Source organism: Saccostrea cucullata, unplaced genomic scaffold, assembly GCF_032062105.1.
Source record: "Saccostrea cucullata isolate Sc308-1 unplaced genomic scaffold, CSIRO_AGI_Scuc_v1 ctg7604, whole genome shotgun sequence".
Classification (NCBI taxonomy): Eukaryota; Metazoa; Mollusca; class Bivalvia; order Ostreida; family Ostreidae; genus Saccostrea; species Saccostrea cuccullata.
Genome location: NW_026927347.1, coordinates 7,069 through 26,964, shown reverse-complemented (window position 1 = coordinate 26,964; position 19,896 = coordinate 7,069). Strand labels below are relative to the sequence as shown.

At 35.1% G+C, this 19,896-nt stretch overlaps 2 protein-coding genes across 3 annotated transcripts; both read right to left on the bottom strand.

Moving 5' to 3' along the window:
* Positions 1-456: 456 nt before the first annotated feature.
* Positions 457-4,367, bottom strand: LOC134274168 (uncharacterized; the record flags this gene model as incomplete). The annotated part of the gene is made up of 7 exons (XM_062756425.1): positions 4,285-4,367; positions 3,904-4,157; positions 3,704-3,790; positions 2,759-3,109; positions 2,515-2,600; positions 779-851; positions 457-630 (listed from the first exon to the last, which is right to left on the bottom strand). Coding segments are annotated over exons 1-7 (1,074 nt in total), but the record flags the coding sequence as incomplete, so codon positions are not given.
* A 5,296-nt stretch (positions 4,368-9,663) lies between these two features.
* LOC134274169 (uncharacterized) lies at positions 9,664-13,903 on the bottom strand. 2 transcript variants are annotated; one of them, XM_062756426.1, is made up of 4 exons: positions 13,837-13,903; positions 10,492-10,671; positions 10,124-10,317; positions 9,664-9,962 (listed from the first exon to the last, which is right to left on the bottom strand). In XM_062756426.1, the coding sequence occupies exons 1-4, from the start codon at positions 13,840-13,842 to the stop codon at positions 9,767-9,769; spliced, it is 576 nt and encodes a 191-aa protein (XP_062612410.1). In that variant the 5' UTR covers positions 13,843-13,903; the 3' UTR covers positions 9,664-9,766. The 2 variants fall into 2 exon arrangements, with proteins under 2 accessions (XP_062612410.1, XP_062612411.1); XM_062756427.1 differs by having other exon boundaries at positions 9,664-9,957.
* Between the last annotated feature and the right edge of the window lie 5,993 nt (positions 13,904-19,896).

The following is a 19,896-nucleotide window of genomic DNA, read 5'->3' as shown; positions in this document are numbered from 1 at the left end:
ATAGACTGTCATGCTTTCTTTAGCTACATTACAGCAAGCTTGCAGCAAGTTTGTAGCAATGTATGCTGCACACTTGTAGCAAATACAAAAAGTGTAAATGGATTTAAAAAGCATAATATAGGTGAATAACATGTGAATTAAGAGAACTCACGAGAACGTTGTAGCCTAAAAGCCTCTTATCTTTGGACGAGTCCTTTTTTGTGTATGTTTTGCAATGGGAAACCGAAAATATGTGTTGCATCAAAAAGTAAACCAGGAGTTGCAAAATGGCATTATGTAATAAAGATTCTCTGAAAGTCTCTTCAAATTTCATTCGGTGGTATGAGAGGAGTTGCGGATGGTACCACAAAGCGTAACAAACAGACGAACTAATGGAAAGACGGACGGACATACCCTCCCGCTTTTCAAGCGTGGGCATAATAAAGTTCTATAGCATGACACATTCATGTATCTTACCCTGAAATTATGATCGTCATTTTTACTGACATCAATAACATTATTTAAGCATTTCGTAAATCCAATGTAGATAGGGGTTCCACAAAGATCAATAATGTAAACATCGTCTCCTGCCATGGCGGCCACTCCACATATACACATATCTCCCCCACAAGACTGCAACTTCACGTCTACCTAAAATATAATAGTACATTGTTGTTGTTTCATTAGTTGATTTTTAACAATTATTTCATTTAATGAATAAAATAACTGCATGATTTATAAGTTGTTTTTTTTTTCTTTTTAGCAAATTACAAAGCAGGTGAGAGTAGAGTATACCAACTTCTGTATGTATTCCCTCAGAATCTATGTTTTTATAAAGGATGTACGTCCCAGCGTGAATAATGCCAAATTTTCTGTAAAACCATGCATGAGTTATTTAATCAATAAAGAGGCAAATAAACGTTAGAAATGGTTTTTATTGTTTTACAACACCAAGCAATAACGATATACATGGAATTTAAGCCCATTCACCTCCAATATTTTTTGCCGATATAGAGATTACTATTGAAAAAAGCTACTATATGCTGCTGGGGCAGCAGCATATAGTAGCAGCTCAATAAAAACGCCTCAAACAGATGAAAGATGACTTTCTCTTTATTTTGCTTGTCAAGGGATTTTTGGAAGTTGATAGTGCCCCAACTGAAATATTGGTCCCCCCTCCCTCCCCAACTGAAATTGCTACTGGCCTTGGATATATATATATGTGCGAGGGTTGTCCAGTAAAATTATGACGAAGTTGTCTAGATTGCAAAATACACATCAATGCGTTCTAAAATTTTCACTAGTATACATATCAAATTTCAAATAGATATAATTTTTTCCATCATTGAAAGCTCAAGTAAGTTTTTCTGATCACATTTTGTCCGGCGTCCGACTGTCTAACTGTCTGTAAACTTTTCACACTCTCAACTTCTTCTCCAGAATCACTGGGCCAATTTCAACCAAACTTGCCACAAAGCATCCTTGGGTACAAATAAAGGGCGACGCCCTCTTTCATTAGGAGATAATTACGAAATAGTGAAAAATTGGTGGCATGTTTTAAAAATCTTCTTCTCAAGAACCAGTGGGTCAGGAAAGAATGAAACAAATGTGCAAGTATCCTCCGGTAATGTAGATTCAAATCTATCTAAATCATGACCTCCGAGGGTAAGGCGAGCCACAATAGGTGATCAAGATTTACATATAAAAATTCAAGAAAATATTTAAAAATCTTCTCAAGAACAACATAGCATGTTTGGCCATATCTATAGGAACATCCTCAGGTAGCGTAGAATCGTCTGGTCAAATCATGGCCATCGGGGGTTAGGATGTGGCCACAAGGGACGATCAAAGTTTTACAAATGAATTTATAGGAAAAATCTTTAAAAACGTTCTTTACAAGAACAAAAAAGCCATGATTGGTCATACTTATATGGAAGCATTCTCAGATTGTGTAGATTCAAGTTTGTTCCTGTCATGGCCCCCATGGGAACGGTGGAGCCACAATAGACAATCAAAGTTTTAAATAGGAATATATAGGAAAAATCTTCAAAAATCATATTTCAAGTCATATTTCAAGAACCAATGGGTCATGAAAAATGAAACTAATGTGGAAGCATCCTCAGGTAGTGTAGATTCATTTCTTTAAATGGTGAGACTTAGGGGTAGGGTGGGGACAAGATGTATACGGAAAACTCACAGTAAGTCAAAGAAATATGTAAGCATTCTTAATGAGTGTAGGTTCAAGTTAATTCAAATCACCCCCCCCCCCTTTTTAGAGGAAAGTTGGGACCGCTTATTAATGCATTTAAGCTTTTTAAATACTGGAATGATTTTTGCTTTTTTTCTAGCCACAGTGCTCAGGTTATCGATATGGCCCATTGGCTTCTTGTTCTAAGCTCTCTGATTATAGCTCAAACTTGATTATCAAGTACAAAACAGTATATAGACTTGTGCTACTATTTATAGATTTTGAGAAGCATGTCAAATTGATGTTTAAAAACTTATATAAAAATTATCCCTTTTCTTTGAAAATACCTGTTGTTAAAAGTTGTCATGTAAACATCATGGCTATTGATTGTGCAAACTGCACCCTTCCAGTGGTTATCATCGACAAGAGATATCTGAAAAAATCTTCATCTGAATAAACATGTAATTTGATAGGTCTTTAAATAAAAGAGCACAGCTGGTATCCATTGGGATTCCGACTGATTTGATCTCCAAAAAATACATGAATATTGATAATGTTGTGTATATTTACAGTAATTTGAGATACACTTACCGTAATGTTTTGCTGAAAATGTTTCCACTCATTACCATAGTTAAAATATCGTGATTGCAGAGTTATTTGATATTGCAATGGAATTATGTATTTGTAATTATCAACGAGATTCAGAGTTATGTAGTTGGTGACGTTCCATTCTCTTTTCCTTATTCGAAGACCACATCCATCCTGTACCATTATATGTGGGTCACAGCTGGACTCTTTTGCAATGCTTATTATAATTTCTAACTCACAATTAATAGGCTCTTTGTCCTGTGGGTAGTAAAACACGCATCCAAAAGGAACTGTAAGGTAAAGCCCGATTCTAGCCATTCGTCCTCTTACCATTTCGACTGGAGATGGTACAGTCTTTTTTTTTCAAATATCAAAAGAAATAGTATATAATTGAAATATGTCTGTATTTTTTTTAAAATTCTATTTATTTATGTGAATAGATAGAAGAGGCTTAATTTATCTTGTTTTGACTGTATATCCAAAAAGGTCACTTACATGTATTTTAAAATTAAGAGAATTTTCATTTTTATTACTCGTAACTGTATGTAAGACAAACTTACAACTTTTCACGCAATTATGTTTGTTAAAAATAAAGGAATTCAAATCTCAATGTTTCTGAAGTCGCTCTTTAATTTATAGTTTTGAGTTAATATGAATGACTTTTAGCCTTGTTTTTGATCAAAAGAAGTCACCGTTATACAAGAAGCTAACTTAAAGTAAACATTCAAGATATTTTTGAAACACACAGAAAATTTTGTTGTTAGAATTTCATGTCCCATTTAAATGAAATACTATAAACATTTTTTTACATTTTTTTGCAGCGAATATTTTGATGATAGCAAAATTTGGATAAAATCTTTCATTTTTGTCAAAAATACCTAGAAAATTATTTTAAAGATGTGAATATTAAATGAATACAGGTGTTTAAAATGTAAAGGTATATTTTACTTTAATCCCCACAAGGAAACCTTCACTTCGGAGAGATAGATGCCCTGGGTCATTGCTCCCACTCTTTGAAAAAACCGCACATGAAACCTTGCGGAAAACGATACTGAATTAATTAGATAAGTTGCAAAAATGATAAATCATTTAGTATTGGACTAATTTCAAAATATCACTTTTACATCTAAAATCCTCAAGTTAATTACCGTTGATGCTACACGCAAACCATTTTCATTTCTGAAATATGTTGACGAGATATTTGCAGCGGTAACTAATGATGACGTATACACGATATGAGCATCATCATACCATTTAACCATGTAAAGGAGAGAGGTGTCGGACGATGGTGTAAAATTGCATTTTAGATACAGTCTTTCCAACCATAGTCTCCCAGCAAAATATTTTTCAGTTTCAAATTCAACAGTCGGCTTACTTGGAGTAAAAACACCTTCTGAAAAGTCTGAAAAAAATAAGGACAATATCAAGTAATAAATTTACCACTCTGAAGCTGGGCTTGATTGAGCATGTTGAGACGCATTCAATATACATGTAGATTCATAAACAAAAGACTAAATGTTGAAACTTACCATATAACGCAAACAAAAATAATGCCAAATACGGCGAGGAAATCACCATTCTTTAAACGGATGTTCTAATCACTCTTAGCAAACATCTTATCTTTCTGTCTCTACCTTCGAAGTATGTGGTGACAATTCTTTTCATTGTTCTTGTCATAATGCATGATAAGAGCAAACTCACAGGTTATCGCATGTCAGCTTTTCATACTAATTGTTAGTAAATAATGACTTTTCTATGGATTTTTCAGTGATTCACCGATCATGATATGGAGCAGACGGTGGGCCATTGACTGGTTGTAAGAGAATTCTCACTCTTCCATGGATTCTGATAAAGTTTTAGATCCATGTTTGCTCTGCTCCTGATTTGTATTATTTAAAAAATGGACTTATGAGCTTGAATACTATTTGTTATCTTCGTATATTTCATTATAATTATTTTGACTGTCTGTTTTTGAAAAAAAAAGGTGGCAAAAATATTCTCAATATGCTGATGTGGGGCACTTCCTAATTTGCATTCTATTTTAATACCTCACCAAATGGACCATAAACACCAGAGGCTGGATCAGGTGCTATCTACTGGCTATAAGTGGCTCGGTTCAAAACTTTATTATTCTCAAGGAAACAATTTTTATGCATTCCATATGCAAGCGAAACCTGTTTTCTGGAATGCATAAAATATGATTGTTTTCTGGAGCTAAGTCGAGTCATTTTTTAACTTTTACTACAAGAAGCACTGACTTTTACAGTCGCCAATCAGCAATCCTCGGCTGATTCCGCTACGCTCCATTCAAATCTCGGATGTGTTAGGCGGTGGTTTCTCCGCCGGAAACTGCCTTGTCACTCATTTCATATTTCACTCTGCCTAAAGGTCTTCAAAAAAAAGGTTCTTTATTTTTCTAATTCTTCATTGTATATTGCTTTTTTAAAATTACAACTCAAATAAAATCGCATGACTGAATCAGCAAGATGATAGAACACCTTTGACGTCCGAGGTTACTGTGCGTGGTACGAGCCACCCGAGTGACAGTTGGCGGTATGTTATCATAGTATCCAATCAAATGACGCGGTACAACCAAAATTAAATTATTTGGTCATAAACAATCTACGTTATTTCAAAGTGACGTCGTATGTGATCAACGTGCTCAACACATTCAATTTTTTTTTTGGGGGGGGGGGGATGTTCCTTACTATTTGTAATAAATCAACCAAAAATGTAAAAAAAAAAAAAAAAAAAAGTAATAAGGAATCATGTTAGGGCTTTATAAGATTTAATCACATGATCAACCCGTATTTACTTCCCGATTTAGAATGATACTTTATTTCTTTTTCAACATATATATGTATAATATGTATTGGGTGGTGCTGAAACACAACATAACTTTTCTGCTTACTATGTCACCACGTGCTAGTCACTTCCTACATGCAGAACTGTTGCTCTCTGCTTGAGAAAATTCGAACAGATAAAGCATAGAGCTACAGATCCAAGAATTGTAAAAACCTTAATGTACGCCAATGTTTTTGGTCGCTCACGTAATTCAGACAACAACGCATTCCCCAAATTATGTATCTTAGTGTAGCTTACTAGTGTACCAAATTTTATTGAAATCAGACTGAAACTGTAGGATGAATATCACTTTCAAACATTGTATACAGACAGACGGACGGAGGTAAAGGTACGATGGCCGGTATGAGCCGTCAAATTACAAGTAAGAGTAGTTCTATTATGTACGCAGAATTATTTGACTTTAGTAGTATTACCTGTGTCATTTTGTACATGTACACTTTGTCAATGGCAAAACGCATTTAGTTGTAATACCGGGGTAGTAATTTGTACATGTACAAATCTTGAGACAAAATACAACTAAGACTACTTAACATTCCTTAGATTTATTTTATTAGGAAGATTATCTGTAAACTTAGAAGGGACAAAATCATAAACATGTGTTATCTGATTTTTCTTCTATTTCCTCTTGTTAATTTCCCCCATTTTAGTTGTTTAAAAAATGCTGTGTACCTTACTTCAATTGATGGAAAAAATGCAGCGATATTGGATTTTTTCTTTTGTCTTTGATCTCAAAATTTAATTTTTTTTTATCATAGAATATTTTGCTTCTATTTGAATTTCTCTGGGTTTTTTTTTTTATCTAACTCTCATGATAACAAAATCTTAACCTCCTTCGTAGTCCCATAATACTGGTTAGAGATTCCAGAAACAATGGAGCTGCATCTTTATTATTTTTTTTCTATCCAGATGAAAATCTGTCGCTTGATCGAACTATCGAGGAAACATTCTGTAGATTTCTGTAATTTGGGACGGAGACTAAACAAAACACGTGTGTTTGGGGGGGGGGGGGGGGGGGGGGTTTACGAATGAGGGTGGGTAAATACATGTTAATGCTGTATTCCAATTCTTTTAATGATATTTAAAACAGCAGGATTGATTTTAATTTTACAAACATTGTCAGTGATCTTATCTGTCGGGGTTTTCCACCATTGAAGGCATATTTTGTGAGAGTCTTTTTTCAGATGGTAAATCAGCTGCATCTTTATGTAAAACGTTATGTATTTCCTAATTCTATTTTTTTACTCGTTCCAATGAAAAAAAAAATAATGAAGAAAAAAGTAATATGGAAACAGTGCAAAGCATAGAATGAAAAATAAACACATTTTTTACGCAGATCATCAAGCGACAGATTTTCATCTGGTGAATAAAGAAACAATAAAGATGCAGCTCCATTGTTTCTGGAATCTTTAACCAGTATTTTGGGGCCTAGGAATGAAGGTTTTTTGTTGTGAAAGATAGAATTTACAAAACCAAGAGGAAACTAAATAAATAGACACAAAATATTCTATTATGAAAAAAATTAAATTCTGAGATCAAAGACAAAAAAAAAAAAAAAACAAGAGGCCCACGGGCCTTATAGGTCACCTGAGCATTATGCAACAACTTTCCAGTTATTGAATTTGATTAATGTTTTAAGCCAGATGCTATATGGCATTCACAATTTTGAAAGAGGCACCATTGATCATCATAACAATACATTTAGCAGTTGCTTAGCTTGGTTACTGAATACCCATACGCAGGGTAGGGGAACAAAAATGCATTCCAACTAATCAGTAATATTCAGCAATAATCAGTAGTGCCCCTAACACTGTGACATAAACCCCTGACCCTAGGTCCACACATTGCACAAGTTTTAAAAAGGCACTTGAAATTCACAATTCTGGAAGATTAGGGCCCTTGCTCATCATAACTATATAGGTAGTTCATCTGCTTCATACCCAGAGACAGAGAAGATAATTTTCAAAGATTTAATGTATTTTCACTATATAATCAATAGAGCCCCGCCCTAACACCAGAACCCCTGACCCTGGAGCCATAAAATTCATAATTTTAGAAGAGGCATTCTTGCTCATCATAACTATGTACTTAGTTAATTTAATTTCTAGGAGCAGAGAAGAAGATTTTCAAAGAATTCATGTATTTTCAATATATAATCAAACGAGCCCTGCCCTAACACCAGAATCCCTGACCCTGGGACCATAAAATTCACAATTTTGGTAAAAGCACTCTTGCTCATCATAACTATGCACTTAGTTAGTTTATTTAATACCTAGGAGCAGGAAGAAGGTTTTCAAAGAATTCATGTATTTTTACTATATACTGTAATCTATAGAGCCCTGCCCTAACACCAGAACCCCTGACCCTGGGACCATAAAATTCACAATTTTGGTTGAGGCACTCTTGCTCATCATAACTATGCACTTAGTTTATTTAATACCTAGGAGCAGCGAAGAAGATTTTCAAAGAATTCATGTAATTTCACTATATCATCAATAGAGCCCCCCCCCCCCAACACCAGACCCCTTGACCCTGGGGCCATAAAATTCACAATTTTGGTTGAGGCACTCTTGCTCATCATAACTATGTACTTAGTTAGTTTATTAATACATGGGAGCAGAGAAGAAGATTTTCAAAGATTCCATGTATTTTCACTATATAATCAATAGAGCCCCGCCCTAACACCAGAACCCCTGACCCTGGGACCATAAAATTCACAATTTTGGTAGAGGCACTCTTGCGCATCATAACCATGCACTTAGTTTATTTAATACCCAGGGGCAGAGAAGAAGATTTTCAAAGAAATCATGTATTTTCACTGTATATAATCAATAGAGCCCCACCCTAACACCAGAACCCCTGACCCTGGGGCCATAAAATTCACAATTTTGGTAGAGGCACTCTTGCTCATCATAACTATGTACTTAGTTGGTTTATTTAATACCCAGGAGCAGAGAAGAAGATTTTCAAAGAAATAATGCATTTTCACTATATACTTATTTAACCCCGCCCTAGCACTAGAACCCCTGACCTCAGGGCCATGAATTTCACAATTTTGGTAGAAGACTCAATGCTGATTACAATCATGCAAACAGTTTGACTGCTTGATGTCCAGGAGTAAAGAAGATTTTTAAGATTGCATCAATTTTAGTAGTTTTGGCCCCACCCCTCAGGCCCCAGGGGGGCAGGGATCATGAAATTCACAATTTTTGTTCCCCTTTACCCATAGATGCTTTGTACCAAATTTGGTTGAAATTGGTTCAGTGGTTGCAGAGAAGAAGCTGAAAATGTTCAAATGTTAACACACGACGGACGACGCACGACGACGGACGAAAACGGATAGCAATAGGTCACCTGAGTTTACTCAGGTGACCTAAAAATCGTTGCATTTTGCGATCAATTGATGTAAGGTAAACAATATTAAACAGGCGCGGATCCAGAAATTGAAGTTAGAGGGGGCCCCAAAAATAGGCAGGCCGCCTTGAGCCCTCGGAAGCTCCTGGATTCTAGAGATTTTGTAGGGTAAAAAAGAGGTCTACCAAGTAGACATATTTACATTACGCTAACTTTGATAATTTTAAGGGGGGGGTGCGCCGGGTGCACTCCCTCTTAAATCCGCCACATTAACAACTAAAAATGAGAGGAACAAGAGACAATAGAAGAAAAATCAGATAACACATGTTTATGATTTTGTCCCTTCTAAGTTTACAGATAGTCTTCCCAATAAATCTAAGGAATGTTAAGTAGTCTTAGTTGTATTTTTTCTCAAGATTTGTACATGTACAAATTACTATTACAACTACATGCGTTTTGCCATTGACAAAGTTTACATGTACAAAATGACACAGGTAATACTACTAAAGTCAAATAATTCTGCGTACATAATAGAACTACTCTTACTTGTAATTTGACGACTCATATCGGCTATCGTACGAAGGACATGTTTCAGTTGCATAAGCTCTTTGGTCTCTGACCAGTAACTAAATACTTAGTAATTAAATGCATCTTGAACAATTTACCAAGATTTATTTTATTCATATTGGGAAATTTCAAGTTAGCAAATAAATTGCAGTATTTATTCTCATGTACGGTAACATCTATGAATATATTATTAAACAAATCATGGTTGATCAATAGACGTAAGGATCTTCATCCAAACACCTCATTGGTTGAACACTGTCCAGATAAAAATTCACTGGTACCAATTTGACAAAAGTATGGTCTGAAAGGGAAGTGAGTGCAGTTTGGTTTCGAAATTCCACTTTCGCAGATACAAAATTGTGGTCCTGACGGGGAAACTGGTGCAACATAACCACTCGATTTTATCGTATTAAGGTCTGCTGTTCTGAAACATGTGTTGATAGAGCTGTCTTATATACTACTAATTGGCACTTAGAAAAGAAAAGTTTTTATAGCATTTAAACTACAAAATAATATAGCGTTTTTAAATATTCATTAGTTTGATATTTTCTTCTTAAATTATATCTTCAGATGAAGTTGATTTACCCCCATGACAGAATGAAGTCATCTACCGACGATGCCACACCATTGTTTGTGATAAGCTGACTTGAACCCAGGCGACCACAGAGACCTTCAGATCTGTGTAAATCGTGCACAGAAGGACTCACATCAACCTGTATTGCAAATCCGTCTACTGGCAGAGTTTCTATCAGCACATCTGTTCCAGTGGGAAAGAGAATCTGCTCAGTAAAAAATGAAATTTTCAAAACAAGCTTAATTTTTGCTGTTATCTTTGACTGGTTGGGGGTAAACTTGGGACTTTAAATCTTTGAAAATTACCAGAATTTGGGCATCGCTTCACTGATTTTTTAGGAAGATAATCTCTAGAAATTTAGTTGTTTGTTTTGACTTACCATATGAGATGATGCTGTCATTCTTTTAACTGCTATTAGATTATGTTGACATTTAGGAAATCCGACAACAGGGTAATGTACCGGTTGACAATAATCAGTGAAGAAAACGTCACCTCCTGCTATTGCTGCGATACCACAAATGCAGACGCCTTTAGAGCAGGGTTGGGTTTTTATAGCGAACTATTTAATATATATCCATATAATCAGTTTACAGTTGCAGTCTGTACAGGCTCTTGTTGCTATCAACATGTATTTAAGCCTTTAGAGGCATAACTCTGAATTCTAAAGTACCTGCGTCAACATCGTCTCTTTCTAAAGAAAAAGTATCCATCTTCTAAAACTATCAGTTATGTCAACCATTACCAGTAGGAGAGCATGCTCTACGTATTTAATAATTCTAAAACGAGCTAAGTTATTGAAAAACAAGTTTATGATACACGACATCTTCGCTAGCCAAGGGTTTCTGGATACACTACTCTCCTCATAAACCCTTGGCTTACGGTGTTGATAAAAACTGGGATTTTTTTCTCGAGTTCTGATTGGGATTCAGTGTACCCGGTCGACCATCGAGTTCTGATTGGGATTCAGTGTACCCGGTCGACCAATCAGCAATTGTTTTTTGTAAATGACGATATTTGCGTTTAGGATACTTCTTGACTCTTTAATCTCGGAAATGAAAAACGCAAGTAAACAACGTTCCGTAAGATAACATGCAATTCTATGAATAGCTATGGTGTCATCCAATATCTTCTAAAAATGTGATTAAGAATCTATATTGAAACTTCAGATTTGTTCTACAAATAATAAATAAACGTAATTCAATTGCCTCTAAATTATTCTTGAAAAAAAAAATTTGATTTAATTTTTTTTTTAAACACGTGTCTTTATTTCTGTCGATGACGCAATCTGTGCATACCTGATAGATTCAGATCACGTGACGGAAAACAATCCCGTCTTTTGACTTCTCCGTATGCCAAGGGTTTATGAGGAGAGTAGCGTATCAGAAACCCTTGGCTAGCGAAGATGGATACACGAATATTAGCAGTCTCGTTTAAAGTCATCATTTCCTAAGTTCTATGGTCGATACAATGACCTTGTCAGCAAATACAGTCTAGATCATTAAGCTAAAATTAATGCTGACTGACTTTTTTAATATCTAATTTATTTATTGTTAGGATATTATTCACACACTGAATAGTTGACGGACTTTATCCGTTATTTCCCGATCATGACAAGGAGCACACGGCTGGTGTGACCGGTGGGCAGGGGATGCTCATCCCTCCATAACATCTGATCCCACCTCTGACGTTTTAGAGGTCCATGTTTGCTCTGCTCTATATTTATAATTGTTAAATGGACTCTTGAACTTGAATACTAGTACTGTTCGTTAACTTCATATATTTCATTTAAATAGAAATTGTATACTGGGTTGTAAATGAAGCAAGTTATATATTTGGCGGAACGGTGGTGTATGGAAATATCTCCTTTTTCTGCTCCTCAAAATTGCTCTTACACAATGCGTTTAGTTAAAAATTTTATACATTATAGGAGAGATATAATGTATAGTGGGGTATTTTTTGTGGAGCGTTTTTGACGATTCTGGGGTTTTGACGATTTCTTCCTATTGTACACATGATGAATAAGTGTAATAAATATACTTTGTAAAAAAAAAAAAAAAAAGTCAAATAACCCCAGGGGTTGAATATCGGGGGGGGGGGGGGGGGGATAGGGGCTGTCCACAAGTACCTGTGATATGCGAACGGATCTAACGTCTTATCTTAATTAGACTGTAATACATTAAGTTGCATTAAGCATTATTGGTCTGATAAACAACGAAAATAAATATCTAAAAAAAATTCCATGGAATATCTTTATTTGAAAGAAATTTAAATGCTTACTTTGTTATTTAAAATGAACAATTATATTTTGAAATACGAGAAAATACTATATACGAGGTATACGAATGAAGGAGTAATGCAATTATTTTGATGATTAGACCGTTGTAATCAATGTTTATCCGACACTGGAATGTATTAAAATATATGGAGATAACGAACAGTATTCAAAATCAGAAGTCCATAAAACAATACAGAGTAGGAGCAGAGCAAACACGGACCTCCAAAACATCGGAGATGGGATCATGTGCCATGGAAGAGTGAGCATCCCCTGCCGATCGGTCATACCCGCCTTTTGAAAGTGCTTTCCGTTACTTTTTATATGTTCACAATACAATATACAACTGCAAGAGATGAACTTTTATTAACAATAATTGTATTTTAATAATCTCTCTCTGAATTTGAATAATTATAATATGGTGGTCCTTGTCATGGATTTATATCAAATAAAGTGATGCCGTATATACAATGTACATGTACATGTGCATTTATGGAAGCAATGAAACGTTTTTTAATCTTTTTTTTCCAAAACGATTTCTCTTTTAAATTCCTCGTTTTTCTCTTTTTTTTTGGTTTATACCATATTTTTACTAAAAATAATAACGGCTTCAAGGCATTTTAGGCAAACAGTTTGGTTCTTGGGTTCGAGAGAAAACGCATGTTGCCATCGATCCCAGACAATAAATGTACTAATCCTTTTTTTGTCACCTTCAAAAATAGATATTGCTTTATATACAATGATTATTTATACATCTTTCCTGACTTCTATATCATCACCGATTCTACCTTTTCAATGCATACACTTTTAATAAATAACAAGCAGTATTGAACGTCATTTAGCTTAAAGCAATTTGTTAGACTTACTTAGTATGTTAGTCAGCAGGTGTAGGACTTTATTTGTAATTCATCAAATTGTTAGAAAAAAGTGAATCAACATTGTAACTAGAGGTACTGTGAGCAATGAGCTCACTAAATGATACCCCCGCCTCCCATATGAATATAATGGCAGTGTCCATGTTTTGCTACATAGGACACCCAACATATTTATGTGTCGGATCAAAAAGTAAAATAGGAGGTGCACAATATGGCAATTCTTAATAAAGATTCTGTAAAAGTCTCATCAAATTTCATTCAGTGGTATAAGAGGAATTGTGGATAAGAGATGATTACCATAAAGCGTAACAGACGGACGGACATACCGATTTCTATATACCCTCCCGCTTTTCAAGCGGGGGATATAACAATTAAATTCCAATTTCTCAAGGCTCGTATCATTCAGTAACTTGATCAGGCATAGAGTAATACACATACGAATTTCTATGCATATACAAGAAAGCTACATCAGGTTATGGTAAAAATCATAGGTTTTTTAAGTAACATTTATTTTTAAAAATATTAATTGAAAATGATGAAATGATTCTAAAATGTTATATTTAAAAAAAACACACACCTCCATTCGATAACCGTCTGAATGAATGGTTCTGTACAGCAAAAATGTCCCTGTCTGTGTGATTTCAAAAGACCTACAATATTTAAAAGAAATATATATAAATTCAATTAAATATACTGTACAGTTCTATGCAACCTTAAAATATAAAAGATCAGTGTCGAGGAGGGGTTGTTGACAGAGAAATTTAAAATGTAAATAAAACAAGTGTCCGGGTCCCTTTAAACAACTATTAATATTCCTTAAAATAAAATAAAGACCAGAAATTCGAAGTACGAAATTCTTGAAGAAGGATCAATATCCTCAACATCTGACCACCTATCCGTCGTGTGCAATCTAGAAACACATACCAAAAGAATAAATTAAAAGATTCTTGTTCTATACTTCCAGCATGGCACAAGGCGAGTAGTGAAGCCATACTGGAGTATAAATCACGTACCTGCGTCGAGTTACAAAAGCTAATAGAGGTCAACATTGCGTCAAAAAACGACATTGAAGTCTACAACCAAACATTGACAGACATTCTTTCTACTTCAGCTTCATCTTGTATCCCCTCAGCTGAGTTATCCCATATACTAAGCCTGGCTGGACAAAAGCTGTAAAAGAACTGCATGCAACAGAACGAGCTATGCGTCGCAAATGGATACAAGAAGGCAGACCAAGAGGCATGCAACACGATGCGTACCGTAATTATAAAAGTGCTAAACGTGCATTTAAAAATGCTCACGACAAAGAATATGAAATCTTCATTCAGTCTATTTATCATGAAATAGATGAAGCCACCGAACTCGACTTGCGCCTTTTTTAGAGAATCATAAAGCAAAGACGTCCAAGATCTTCTCGGTTCTATCCCGAAATTTGTGATGCAACAGGAGAAAGTCGTACAGAACCAAATGAAATTGCAAATGCGTTTGCAGACTTTTATGAAGACATCTACCGTTACAGCAAAAATTACTCTTTTGATAACGACTTTAAACATCTAATTCATTCCACTTATGATCAAATCAAAGCAAACTCTGTTGATAAAGATCACATATTCCAAATTTGAAATTTCACACGATGACGTCATCACTGCCACCTCTTCTCTGAAATATAGGAAAGCGCCAGGAGCTGACAACGTCACAAACGAACATACCTTACATTCTGACAATCTCATTGTTAAATGTCTATGTAAACTATACATTGCAATCATTGACACCGTCTTTGTCCCATCTCAATGGAAACGTGGACTTATCGTTCCGATTCACAAAGGAGGCACCAAACATAAAAACTCTTGTAACAGCTACCGTCCAGTAGCTTTATTACCAAGTATTTTCAAAATATTTGAAAAAGTGTTATCAGCCAAAATATTCTCTCTGTCCTTAAGTAAACCATTTCCAAACTTACAACAACAAGGCTTCCAGAAAGAACTAGGTATCCTCACTGCCTCATTTAATCTCCATGAAACTCTATATCATAACCTAGAAATGGGCAGTAATGTTTACATAACCTTTCTAGACACAAGTAAGACACTGTTTGGAGGAAAGGCCTCATGTGTAAATTGCACAAGCTTCACATTAGAGGAAAAATATGGGACATCATTGACGACTGTCATCAGGACACGGAGAGTGCAGTTATAGTCAACTAAACTAAATCACGCTGGTTTCCAGTCCAACAAGGCGTCAGAAAGGGGGCGTGTTATCTTCGTTTTTTTATATCTAGTATTCATCAATGACCTGCTAGACGAACTTCAATCACTGAATTTCAACCACCCTATAATACCGGGGTATTTGACAGAAATTACCATTCACCAGCCCTTGCAGACGACATAGCCTGCATCGACAATCAATGCTTGACACTGCCTTTAAATATCCCTCTAAATGGCGATTCGAATTCAACGCATCTAAATCATCTTTTCTGTCATTCCGTGCAAGAAACCAAAAACAGCCCGCAGCAGTAGACATTTACTTAGGTCAGTCCAAAATTCAATACGGAACGGTTTATGAACGTTTGGGTATTCCCATCAGCTCTAATACGAAATCCAAATCTCGAATTTCTCACGCATGCTCCAAAGGATGGAAATCCTTCTACCCTTTATCCAACCTAGATATCCTGAGTTAATCCTCCGACGATGGCTCACCTATACCAATCAGTGGTATTACCATCTGTTTTTATGGATGTGAAACCTGGAACCACATGTCTAAAGAAGACGTAAGACGTCTTAACACTTTCCAACATGGAATCTGCAAGCAGATCTTTAACCTTCCAAAACTTACAAGATCGGATATCTGCGAACAACACATGAACATTCTACCAATTAATGCAGAAATCGATACAAGGAAACTCCTCTTTTTAGGAAGACTTTGCCGGATGAACCTTGACTTCCTCCCCAACAAAATTTTACCTCACGCCTGTTTTCCTTTCTGTACCATCTAAGTGAGACCCAGATGGGATTTATTCCTGATGTCCTACATCTTCTCCAGATCTACCAACTTACAGACTTCTTAAATACTTGCCTTTTAGATGGATCATTACCGTCAAAATCCGCCTGGAAATCGATTGTACGCTCATCTGTCTACAAGTAACAAACTCTTCAACGGAATTGAACGGACAAATCACGATCCGGACTTTTTTCACTTTAATAATGTTTTCTGCACATCCAATCCAATTCTTATGTGACAATACACCAATTCTTTCAGTGAAATTCAAAACCTGAAATTTACTTTTAAACTCATAGCTTCCAAACCCCTACAGACCCCGATAACCTGTATGATGTGTGGACGCATTATTACCGATGTATTCTCGCATGCTACTGTCTCGTGTCAGATGTAACGTTGAATATTGACCCGAGTTGAAAATTGACCCAGGGTTCATTTTTCAACGTTGAATATTGAACCGCAGGTGTTTTTTCTCCGTTGAAAATTGAGACCACAAGTCGTTGAATTTAGACCCGGGGTCATTTTTCAACAGCTTGATAATTTTTTTTCTTATACCTGATGACCTCAACAAGTTGAAAATTGACCCTGTTGAATATTGACCCACCTCAGAGTTTGAACATTTTTTGAACTGGGAAGTTATTTTACCGGATTTGACGGTATCTCTATAGTTATATTTTGGTTTCATTTTTTCCCTTTTCAAGAATAATAGAAATAAACCTATCATCCTGTGTATATATGTACATTTTGATCACTACACGATTTCAGTTATCTTCAAGCATGACAACTTTTATTTTTTGACAATTCTTTCTATAATCCATAGCATCAATAAATAACTACAAAACTATGAATAGGGCATAAAACAAAAATCCTGGAAATCTGGTGTCTAGAAATTGAGCCCTATATAATATTATGTTGATCAGGTGGGCAGAACATCCCATCTAATTAAATTCAGTATAAAAATTAACAAAATTAAAAGCCCAAAAAGGGTACCTGTAAAGTGTGAAACGAAATAGAAACGAAACGAAACGAAACGAACTGAAACGAAACGAAATCTGCCGAAACGAAACGAAATCTACCGAAACGAAACGAAACCTACCGCGAAACGAAACGAAATCAAGACGAAACGAAACGAAATCAAAACGAAACCTGCCGAAACGAAACGAAACAAAACTTTTAGAATGTTTATATGGTCTATTTTTACTTCATATGAAATTTATATAGTTCAAGCACCACAGGCAATTGTTTCGCTTCAAGTTCCTACATAGGCGTCGGAAGGAAATTGAAAGTTGGGGGGGGGGGGGGGGGGGGGGGCTTAACCAACAAAAAGGTAAACCCCAGTTTTCAATGCCTATGTAATACATATCTTTGCAAGAAAGTGGGGATGGAGACTAACCCCTCCTCCCCGCTGCTTCCGACACCTATGTCATATTTTTTTAATATCTTACTGAATAGTTTACCTACTTAAAAATGACATCGTTCGCTTCGAGAGACTTTTTACTTGTCAGTTAAATCGTTTAAGACGTCTATGGTCAAGCCTCTTTATTGCAAACCACTCCTTTCTTCCTCCAAAATTACCTCGATAAAAATAGGACCGTATGTACGTAGAAAGGACACACAAGATTTCGGTTGGAGTTACATGTATAATTGAACAAAAAAAACCAGACACCTTGGAATGGAATACTAAATACTCTAAGTCTCTGGTTTATCCTATGTTTTAAGACATTCGCAATACAACAGTACAGTGACTTTATTTCGACCCGTACATAAACGAGCCTTTACATGTAACACATCAATTTTGATAGATATGTTGAATCTATATAAATAAGGACTGAAAATAAGAGTAAGATATAAAAATTAGAAAGTAATGCACATATTGAAACTATACATGCATAGTACGCTCGTGCATATTTGCAGCTTGCAAACACGTAAATGCATCATTAGACTGAGAAGGGAGCATAATTTATCGGTAATTAAATTTTATATTAACAAGTGCTTGAAGTATATGAATTTTATTTGAAGTAAAAAAAAAAAGTCCACATGTAGTTACATATTTATAATTATATACATGTACCTTGATTAAAAAAAAAACAAAACATTTTGATAGTGTTGTTTCGTTTCGTTTCGGCAGGTTTCGTTTTGATTTCGTTTCGTTTCGTCTTGATTTCGTTTCGTTTCGGTAGGTTTCGTTTCGTTTCGGTAGATTTCGTTTCGTTTCGGCAGATTTCGTTTCGTTTCAGTTCGTTTCGTTTCGTTTCGTTTCTATTTCGTTTCGCACTTTACAGGTACCCAGCCCAAAAATTAGAATGAAACACATCGGCCAAATGAATCCGATGATAGGTTATATTTGTGAAAGAGATTAATATAGCGACCATAGCATGTAAGTAATGCTGACTTTAAACATGGTTGGTGAAATCCCTGAAACAAACGTATCTGTCGGTAGTCTGCCTTGGCTTAAAAATTGATCGTTTTCGGAGCAAAACTTTGAGAATGAGATTATTCTTATTCTAGAACATATCATTCTTATTCGATACAATGTGATTCCTATTCGATACAATGTGATTCCTACTCGAGAATTTGTAATTTGTATTCGACAAATTGCTATTCCCATTGGAGATATTATGACAATATGATTCCTATATCATAATATATATCATTCTTTTCGAAAACACGCGTTTCCTATTCGATGTCATTCATATTTGAAAACACGCGATTCCTATTCGCTAATTTTGTCATTTCTATTCCATAATTTTATCTTTCTTATTCGATAATTATCTGGTTTATATGCAATAAAGTTGTTGTTGTTCGAAAACATACTAGCATCCATTGCTGTTCGAAGAAATACGATTCCTATTCGATAAACCTTTTATCTCATTGCATAATTTTATCTCTCCTGTGCGATTTTTTAAAATTCTTTTTCAATAATTGATATTAATAGGAATGTATTGTTTAGCATGATTATCGAATATAAATCATTTTATTAAATCATTATTGAATCATTATAGAAATGACAAAATTATCGAATAGGAATCATATATTTTCAAACAGAATAACAACTTAAAGGTGATGAATTTTCGAACAGTAATATCTTTTTTTTCGCACAAGAAAAACAACTAATCGAATAGGAATCATATTTTATCGAACAGGAATGACATGATATAGAAAAAGAAAAACAACATTTTTGAATAAGAATAACAAAAAAGTATAATAATGCAACGTTTTACCTGCCATACCATAAACAGGTGATAGAGGAAAATTACTTTACAAATACGGAAAGTACGCTTTGGAAAAGATGAAGAAGAAATCATTTCTTTTCTTATACAGTATAGTTTCAGTTGGCCTTCATCTTCCATAGTCAGTAAAACTTCCAAACATGAAACAGTTGTGGCACATTCAGTGGTGACTGTAATTCAAAGTTCACCGGGATATATCATGTCGACATATGAACTAAAATAACTATTGTTACTTGATCATACGTCATCGGTATATCTAAATGTTGAGTTGAACCCCATAACAAGTGTCTTGTCATGTAAAGTTTTTTTGAATATATTCTGATTCTTCTTCATAGAAATATTAAAAAAGGTCGGCCAATAAAGGAGCACAATTAGTGCCTATCGAAATTCCAAGTTTTGAAGGAAGAATTGATCTC